Source organism: Ictalurus furcatus, chromosome 13 (genome assembly GCF_023375685.1).
Source record: "Ictalurus furcatus strain D&B chromosome 13, Billie_1.0, whole genome shotgun sequence".
NCBI lineage: Eukaryota > Metazoa > Chordata > Actinopteri > Siluriformes > Ictaluridae > Ictalurus > Ictalurus furcatus.
Window position 1 is genome coordinate 3,151,713 of NC_071267.1, and position 10,360 is coordinate 3,162,072.

The 10,360-nt window shown below is 37.9% G+C and overlaps 1 protein-coding gene across 1 annotated transcript in view; it reads right to left on the bottom strand.

The window, feature by feature from the left end:
* Positions 1–1,737: 1,737 nt before the first annotated feature.
* Positions 1,738–10,360, bottom strand: part of irf3 (interferon regulatory factor 3) — a 14,858-nt gene continuing 6,235 nt past the window's right edge. Inside the window, exons 3-11 of the mRNA XM_053640031.1 lie at positions 10,083–10,260; positions 7,889–7,917; positions 7,713–7,767; positions 7,534–7,602; positions 4,764–5,033; positions 4,546–4,651; positions 3,602–3,876; positions 2,983–3,104; positions 1,738–2,036 (exon numbers count right to left, since the gene is read on the bottom strand). Coding sequence (XP_053496006.1) covers positions 1,920–2,036; positions 2,983–3,104; positions 3,602–3,876; positions 4,546–4,651; positions 4,764–5,033; positions 7,534–7,602; positions 7,713–7,767; positions 7,889–7,917; positions 10,083–10,260 — 1,221 coding nt within the window. The 3' untranslated portion in view covers positions 1,738–1,919. The remainder of the gene's footprint in view (positions 2,037–2,982; positions 3,105–3,601; positions 3,877–4,545; positions 4,652–4,763; positions 5,034–7,533; positions 7,603–7,712; positions 7,768–7,888; positions 7,918–10,082; positions 10,261–10,360) is intronic.

A 10,360-nucleotide genomic window follows, 5' to 3' on the forward strand; every position in this document is an offset into this window, starting at 1 on the left:
TGATCAGTGATTGATTGTTGGGAACACTGGTGATAATTGATTAGTTGTTGGGAGCTGTTATCAGTGATTGCTCATTAGGAAGAATGTTGATCAAAGATTAGTTACTGGGTAGGTTGGTAATCAGTAATTGGTCATTGGAAAGAATGGTGATCAGTGACTGGTCGTTGGGAACATAGGCTAGCACTACTTGTCAGATTTTACACACTGGTAAAAATTTTCATATTATTTATATGTTTTCAGACAGAAATCTAAATTTAAGTCTACCAAAACCACTTTCTATCCTTTTTTTAAAAAAAAAAAAAAAAAAAAAAAAAAAACAGTGGCTTGTTCAAGAGTTAAATCAAGGGCTGTCAAACATTTAACTGCAAAATAATTCCACAGATCCCCTCAGTACAGATTTATTTTATGAACATAATCCAACTGTTCTATGAGGCTCAAAAAGGCCCAAAAAGGCTAATAACTTAAAATAATAATAATAATAATAATAATAATAATAATAATAATCAATATAACAGCTCTGTTGAAGGTGATTTCCACCATTGTGCTATGCACACACCCCACTTTCAGAACCATGGAGCTAAATAATAGAGTTTAAAGCAGGTTTACTTTCACCTGTGTGCCACGGTTTGCCCGCTGTGGCTTTGCTGTATTTGGTTTCCCTGAGTAGAGGTTTCCATCCACCATGCCTTGAATTGTTATTAGTCTGTAAGTTACTGTTATGCAGCAGTGTTTGCCTTCGGCCCTGTGGTAAACCTCGTGTGGTAATGAGGACATTAGGCTCTCTGTGAGGGAGAGGGAAAAGACTGCTGTTTATCACGAGGCGTTGAAATAAAACTATAGCGAAAGTCACACACGCATACGCTTTGAAATCACCATTCCGTATGCACACGTTACACATTAGCTGCATTATAATAGTATGTCCTGCAGTGTTTTTGGAGTGAGGTCATACATGTTTGATTTCAGATCAACACACACACACACACACACACATTAACCAATTGTTCAGAAATAGAACATGTGGGAAGCTGCATGGCCAGGACTACACAAACAGCCTGTGTTTACTCTTAACTAGCTGCTGGTGGTGTTTTAACTCTTATTTCCTTTAATGTAACGTGTAATGTAACTATAAATGCATGAAAAGTATGATCTGGTGCTCTTTAATTGTTGGCTAATTGCTGTGGTATGTAAGGAATAACAGAACAGACTGTGCTGTTATACAAATAATGTGCTTCAGAGGTGGTGTGATGCAGTACAGCGCACAAGCTCTCTATACACACCCCTCTATACACCACCCCCCCCCACCCCGAATCATTATTTTCATATAACAGCACGTTCAGTACTGTGTTATTCTGCTTACACCACAGTAATTTGCCAACGATTACGATACTTAGTTTATTAATGAATAACACATGGAAACAATGACCAATGACCAACCGGATTCTAGACTTCAACCATACTCGTGGTATGAGAGGAATAAAACACGTCGAGATGTGCTGCTATTAGCACTTTTGCATCGTACAGACGTTATATATCTCTGAGCCCTAGTACGACAAAATTGCACAGAATTATCAAACTAAAATCATGTAGAGTAAATTTTGATTCAAAGTAAAATTCAATTCCGAGGATGTGATTTGATTGAATGTCATCGAACCACACGCCTTCACAATGTATTCATTCAAGCGTCAACCCTTTTTACCATCAAACAACAATTAAACAACATTAAAGTAACAACATGCATTTTATTCCCTTTGTTTACTTTATTTATCCAGGAACCTGAGCATCACAGTTAAGCTAGTTAGTCTTTTTGTAGAGATCACTCCTGTAACCCCCCCACCACCACCCCCCGAAAAAAGCAGTGATTCATGCAGTTCATTCATGCACTTGAAAAAAGATTAAAGAAGTTCAGCCTGAAAGTGTCTCTACCACAGTTCCATCATCTGCTCTAAGGAAATCTGCAAGTCCATAGATGACTGCAGTGAGGTCGCGCCGTTTTCCACGGCCATCATCTTCAGATTCTCCAGCGACGTGAGAACCACCTGCAAAGCCAAAAAGGGCAAATGAGAAAAATGATTACTGAAGTATGTGGATAACCAAAACTGAAAGACTGTTTTAAACCATTCAGATTTGTCAAGTGCCAAACTGACAGCCCACTAGTGAATTCCTAGTGAATTGTATGACTTGATGCTCAGATTCTATTACCAGCAGTGAATCAACAAATCTGGCAGTTCAGTTAGAGTTGTCAGAGAAACGAACTAACTTCTGTCCCCATCTCCCCAGTAACACTCCTTCAGGACAAGCTGCATCACACCATCTGTCATCACAGCATGGCCCTGAATGTTATTCCTTATTTATTCAACTTCAGCGCTGTTGAATTCTCGGCAGCATAGCTCGGACAATAGTGCTGGATGTACTGTAACTCAACTGATTTATATTAACGTGCACGTCCTGTATGTTATCATTTCTACAGTAACAACTCATTCACAGGGACCTCTAGGCTGGAGGTGCCACATAATCTAAGCCTCATAATAAACAAATTAACAAAACATGCTGTCCTTTAACAAAATGTCATAATTCATAGTGTGAAGTTTTGTTTAATATAAGTAAAATTTGTTTAATATTCATGAAGGAGTCTCCAGTGCCAGTGCTTTGTAACAATCAGTAAGTTTTATGGAGAGTCTTTCGTGACCTTGGTTTTTACGCTTTGCGGTTGCTCTGTGACATGACAAGCTATGTTTTTATTAACTAAGAGATGCAAAAGCGATGAAGGAACGACTGTTTATCGCTGCTGTAACATTAGTGATAACAGGAACTGAAATGTCTTGTGGACGTTCTACAACATTAAATGGAACTATAAATGGTTCAAAAGCAGAATGTGTTGTTCTTTCATAAATGAAAAATTGGAATCATTGGAAAATCACCGTGGCATAAGTAGAATAAAACATGCATGTATGAATGTAAAAAGAGTGAGAGTCTCCTCATTACCTCTACCATGATCAACTTCTTCTCCCATGGTTTGCTCTTGGGGTCAGGCCATTGTTGTCCCAGAAAGAAATAGAGCGAGTATGAAGGAGACTGTCCACGGTTCTGAATAAACTCGATCAAGCCTGGTGGAACAACACAAAATCTGGCATTAAACGACATTTTCCAACAAACGTCTACTACAAGGAAGAAAGTCTGATGCAAAAAAGAAAATAATAACAATAGCACACTACTGTATATCTGTAAATTCTTGAAATTAGAAACCCTCTGGGGATTCCCCTCATTTACTGGTGTATAAAATCTAAGAACGTTATCTGTGCATCTAATATAATGTAATATAATCTGCACGGCTACGGTAGACAGTTTTCCTCTTCTGATATCACATGAAATTTATTACATATACATTGTAATGCTATAATTAAAAAAAAAAAAAGAAAAAGTGTTTGGACATATCAGTCACACAGATTAGTTTTTAGATTAAAAAGCGTTGGGGTGCGACAGAGACTTTTTACTATGACAAAATATTTATTGATGGCTGCCAGAATTAACTTTGACAAGTATTACAAAGAACGTGTTAACAATCGTCGATCCCACCTTTAATATTTCAAAGACGTTTACTCACCTGACACAAAGTCTCTAAGGGAATAGATGGACTCGGGATTGTTTTTGGAGAGTGCTCTGGGTGTGGGGCTCTGCTCGTGTTTGTCCAGTCCCCAGTAAATACGACTGTCTCCCCAACGATAACCCAACAGCATGCTGCCCTCTCGCCTCACCTCCAACCCACCCAGGTTATTCAAAATCTCCTGGGTTGACTGGGCCTGGGTCTGGTCCAGTATATTCTCTGTGCCGGGGAGCTCCACAACAGCAAGCGGGCTTGCCATTGGGTTAGGGTTGCTCCTAAAAAGAAGCACAGGATTCACTCATACTAGCTAATTAGTTCAGCCACATTGCAAATATCATACATTTTTGTTGCTAAATGATTAAAAAAAAAAAAAAAAAAATAGCTGAAAATAAATAAATAAAAATGAGCTGGCAAAATACCTGAAATATTTTCTAAAAGCTAAAATGAAAAAGGATAAAGAGTATTAGTTGAAATATGTGGAAAAGACTATACCAGATATTATTTACATCAAATCAACATTATCATTAAACACTATTAGCTGCACATCAACAGGAGTCCTAGCTGAAACAAAAGTAAACGAAATACGGGGTGAATACAATGTACCAAACATTATTAGATAGCTGCATATGACCTTGATTATTTTCACGGATAGAATCCGGTGAAATAGATTTACTGAAATATTAGCTGAGAGAATATCTACAGTAATATATGGGACATTGCTCAGATATAAATGAGCTACATTATTAGTTATGGACAATATATATACCAAAATAGCAAATTGCAAAGTCCAAAGTGAAACAAATAGGTGAAACATTACCTTCAAAAATAACCCAAAACATCTGATGAAAAATGAACTAAATTAACTAAATTAACATTTGCTCCAAATTTGTTTAAAGGGGGACTAAACTGTATCTGAAATATATTGTAAAGCAATGCTTTGTTACCTAAACACTAGACAGAAACCAGCTTCGTTCTCCACCACTTGATTTAACACCTGCCTCCCTCTGTAATAAACATTCACCATAAAATGGGTCCCAAGCTGGTTATAGCCTGAAAATAGACACAGACAGCCACAAAGATACCATCGCAAGACATGAGTTCATATCTGACTGTCACAGACTCAAAATCACTGTAATTTGTAACACAAAGGCAGATGTCATGCCTGAGTCATTAGAAGTGGACTGAACAGGCAATCCCGGCTTAAGATCAGCCTGTGGCAGGGGCTGTTGTGTGCCCATGAAGGCGCCCTCTAGTGGAGAATACTGGTCGAGAGCTAATGTGCTCTCAGCAGGAGAGATCTGTCCTGCACCAGCCACAGCACTGTGAGCTGGAGAAAAGTGGTGATTGTTTGAAGTTTCCTGAATGGGAAATGGAGCGTCACAGATAAGTTGTGCTGGTTCCCTCTGAAAGACTGGCTGATCCACAGGCATCTCTGTGAACAGAGGAATACCAAGTGTTACAGAGGAAAGTTTAGAACTTGTTTCCTGGCTTTTTTTGTTTGTTTGTTTGTTTAGTTTATTTAAATTAAATATGAATCCAAGGGAGATTCTTAACCAGTTAACACTGGTTAAGGTTGTGTTCATTTCATTCTGCCTTACTTGTAAGTGACGTCGACCCTGTACAGATGTGATAGACACATGTATTTCGGGTGATGCAATTGGAACTGGAAAATGTTAAGCGCGGGTGTGAATGGAGTCAGTCGTGTCTTGGAGACTCATTGTGGTCCATTTACGTTTACATCTTTGTATTTGCATTCCCTGACACTAAGGAACACTATCAGATCAAATATGCAAGAGTTTTCTCTTTCAGAGAGGATTGTTATCGATTTTTAAGACGTCAGGAAGACATTTCAATCTACAAATAAGAGGAAAGCTGTAGGACCTGGATGGATGCACTCCATGTCTCATAAAGAATTCTGCATATGAGCTGGCCCTGGTGTGACAACCAATTTTTCAGGCTCCTATAGACGCACATACCGTTCCTACATTATGGAAAACGTCATACATAAAATCCCATGTCCAAAAGAATGCAAGCATTACAGATCTATAGCCCTCACTTCAGTAATTATGAAATGTTTAGAAAGAATACTGCTTAAATATCTGGTGAGCAAACTCAAGCCATGTCAGTTTGCTTAGGTTGCACTAGAGAAGATGCAGTGGCTGCTCATTTCAATTCTACAATTCAAGCTGACATCTTAAGAGTCAAAACTTGTACGGTTGGGTGTACATCCCTATTGGATTCAGTGGTATACTTCTTTTCTCACAAATAAAGTCCGAATCGTTAAAGTGAACAAAACCTTGTCATCGCACCGCAGGGCTGCGTTAGTTCTGCCATGCTTTTTACCTTGTACCACGACTGTCGTACAGACAGGTCTAGTAAATACATAGTAAAGAACTCTGATGATACTGTGTTAATATCTGTGTTAAGGGACTCAGAGAGCCCTGGACTGCACCAACAGGGGGGGACAAAATTGGTAGAGTGGTGTGAAAACAACGGCCTTTTTATTAATATCAAAAAACTGAAGAGGTTGTATTTGGGTCAACATCTGACGCTCATATATTGCCTGCTGTTATATATCAGACAGGAAGGGACATATAAGTACCTAGGAGTAATGATAGATAATACGCTATCATGGAAAGATCATATGGACAGTATCTGTAAAAAGACAAGGCAGAGAATTTATTTCCTTCGGCGTTATTATCGTTATTATTCGTTATATCTGTGATCATGAGTGTTTGACAGTATTGTAATTCCGTATGGTACATGAGCTTGTCTGTTAGTCTAAAAACACAAGTGTTGAACCAAATAAAAAATTTGTTCAAAGATTGTAGGTCAGCCTCTTGAAAAAGTACATGAAGTGTCCTATCATAAGAACCTCTTATGGTTGGCCAAAGACATTGTTTCTGACCTGAATCATGTGCTGCCCAATGAAGTTGTACTTTCACCATCTAACCGTTGGTACAAGGTAAAAAAACAAACAAAAAAATAAATAAAAATAAGAACTACACTAATTGGAATGTGTTTGTGTGTGTGTGTGTGTGTGTGTGTGTGTTTGTTATACTTGTCTTTTTTCTGTATGTGATTGTAAAGGGTTAGTGATTTATGTAATAGTAATTGTGAATGAACACACTGTTACGCAAGAAAAATTTCAGACCCTGTCTGACAGTAAAGTCAATAAATATCTATCTATCTTCTGGCAAAACTTCATTAAGGCATAGCATCATTTCTACAAACCTACATAATCAATTTTCATAACTTACAAACCCACATAATCTTTGATACATGCCTTGATCGCATCCAGAATCGACTACTGCAATAGCATTCTCTATGGCACATCATCCTAAATAAACTTTATGTGACATGTGATTATTGCTGTATGGTTTTATTGTGTTGTCCTACGACTATTTATTTACGTAAAGCGCCTTTGAGTATCTTGAAAAGTGCTCTATAAATAATAATAATAATTATTATTATTATTATCATTATTATTATTGTTATTATCATTATTATTATTATAAGTTTTATTATTATTATTATTATGATCATTATTAGTAGTAGTAGTATTATTGTTATCATTATTATTGCTATTATTATCATTATTATTATTATTATTATTATTATCATTGTTGTTATTATTATTATTATTATTATTATTATTATTATTATTATATTACAGCTATAGAAGATACTGTTTTGCTTTTGTACCATGTTGTGCTTGAGTAAGGTGGTTAAAACTAAAACAAGGTCTAGGTTAGGGGGGAGGTCCTACCACGTTTCAGTATGGTAATCCTAATAAAGTGGCCAATGAGTGTAAAGGAACCAATTAATGTCTTATAATATATAAAGCCATGCGCAATATGTATGCCTAAATCTCTACTCTTATATAATTATAATGTAAACATTTGTTAGATCTTAGTTTATGAATCTTGTACCTGGTTGAGATTCAACAATGTTCAAATCCGCAAGGCACTGCCGCAACAAATCAGGCTGCGTGCTTCCATCTGAGAACCAAAACAGGACCGAAAATCCTATGATGAGTTTTAAAGAAAAAAATATATATACGCTACAAACAGAACGCATGCACACATCACACTAACGGGAGTCTTCTTACCCGGAAACAACTCGTCTTCTCCCAGGTACAGGGTATCACCGAAAGAAATTTCACTCTAGCGACGAGACATGAAACAATAGCACAAACGTAATTTCAGAGTAGTTAGGACATAATACAAGTACAGGTATAAATTAAGGGAAAAGAAGATAAAGCGTAGGTATATCGGCAAAACTCACATTACACGCTGGTGACCCCTCGGTAGATGCTGAAGATAGTCAAAGACAAAAAAAGCAAAGAAAATCAGTACAATTTGTATAATCTGTCATTTCCATTTTGAGTACTGGTAATACATTTCTGCTGTAATAGGGTAAAAATGTCAGGGTGCTATTTATGCTAATATTTCTTTGGCCCCGTCTTTTTTCAAACCATTTGTCACAAATACCAGCACATACCAGTTTGAACATCTACACAGAAAACATAACAGCAGTAGGTAGCACTATGGTAGAACGCGATCGCTTAACTAGTAGAACTTTACAGGTGTGCATCAAGACTGTGACCCGATAAAAGTCAAGAGAGCACATGGTTTATACTCTAATGCTGGTGATCTGAAGGCCCGTGGGTGCGTTCGTGAAGGCGTATTAGGTGTTCATGCGGTACAGCGTAATAGATTTACTGCGTTCGTTTATTCATCTTCAGTAACTGCGTTATTCTTGTCAGGGACAAGGTTGTTTAAATGACTCATTTTTTTATATATACTTTTGGAAAGAGAACCAAATAATTATTATTATTTATTTATTTTAAATCCAAACAACAATAATAATAACTGCAGGAACTTTCTGCAGAAATCCATCGTGAGTGAGTCGGATTGGGGCTTTTTTTTTTTTTTTTAAAGCAGTTTTGTCAATTACAATACTCTTATCTATTCAGCAACTTTTTAGATTCTACAAGCTTGCACTATGGGTTGACCAGCAAAGAACCACGGTTTAATGCCTAGCACTCACGTTATACTAAGCTCTAATAGTTATCACCAACACTGTATTATCTATCCATCCATCCATCCATCCATCTTCTATACCGCTTAATCCTTTTCAGGGTCATGGGGAACCTAGAGCCTATCCCAGCGAGCATCGGGCACAAGGCGGGGTACACCCTGGACAGGGTGCCAGTCCATCGCAGGGCACAATCACACACACACTCACACACCCATTCATACACTACGGACACTTTGGACACGCCAATCAGCCCACCATGCATGTCTTTGGACTGGGGGAGGAAACCGGAGTACCCGGAGGAAACCCCCGCAGCACGGGAAGAACATGCAAACTCCGCACACACAGGGCCACGGTGGGAATCGAACCCCCGACTCTGGAGGTGTGAGGCGAACGTGCTAACCTGTATTATCTAACACTAATGAATTACCAGCTTACTATGTTCTCAAAACTAAGATATATTAGCTAGCTATTCACAGACTATATACTGTTGAAAATGTCACAGCAAGTTTCTGTTTCATGTAGAATAGACTGCAAAGTCGTTTCCCTGCTTTTTAAGGTGAACACTGTCATGCTGGAACAGGTTTTAGTTCCAGTGAAGGGAAATTGTAAAAGCACAGCATAAAAAGACATTCTATACAATATCGTGGCAACGGTTTGGGGAAGAACCACGTATGGGTGTAATGGACGGTTGTCTACAAACTTTTGGCCATATAGTGTATGTGGAAAATTTCTGACAGTAGTTTCCCAATCAGGGCTGCATTTATTATAATTCCAAGAGTTAAAAACAAGAACTGTGTTTTAAAAAAAATCCAGACATTTGTTTTTATACACCAAAAAAATGTGGAACTCATTATACTTGTACAGTCCCAGATTACATTTTATGAAACAGTTTCTAAAGTTATTGTTTCTGCCTGTGCCCTGTACACTAAAAGCAAGAAGCAGCTCGAACCACAGGGAAAAACCCAAGTTTGGTTTAACCAAGTTACCACAGTACTTCTGTACTGCTGTAGTGTGGCTGACTAAAACAAGCTCCATAACTGCACTTCTATGACTTTTTAGTAGCATTTCTATGCCAACAGCAGAACAAATGAATTCATAGCTGCAAACTGACAAACAATAAACAGATAAACAGTATATGAGGGAAACAATTGAATTCCCCTCTATGTTTCTAAATGATGGTATAAAATTCAAGCTTCTTGCCATGGCTAAAATATTCAATATTCAATGTTATTATTGAATTTTGAATGTATTCACAAACTATCATGCATTCAGGTACCACAGTATAACGTACAAGACGAGACATAGGCTCTGTACATACAGTGCAGCTAGACTAGCTAAAGTGCAAAAAAAAACAGGACGAGCATAAGATGAGAGGATTGGGCAGAGCTACAGTTTCAGAACATAGCAACGTTGCACCCTGTTTCATCCCCTTTCTCACCCCCAGAATGTGAGTCGTCTGGACACATGAAGATTTTGTGAGGGTTTGCGGCATCGTTTTTGTTATCTTTAACCATCTTGAAGCCTCGGGCTCTGAGAGCGCTGCGGAAGTTTCTTTTCCACACTGAGTGGTCACCTGGGATCTGGCCACTGGAGCCGGCGCTCGTCTGCGCCCATGCCTACGTCAAGAAGTAAATAAAAAAATGAAAGGGACTTTATGACATAAATTCAACTAATAAAACTTATCAAATTTCATGACTTGACAGACAGTTTTGTGTT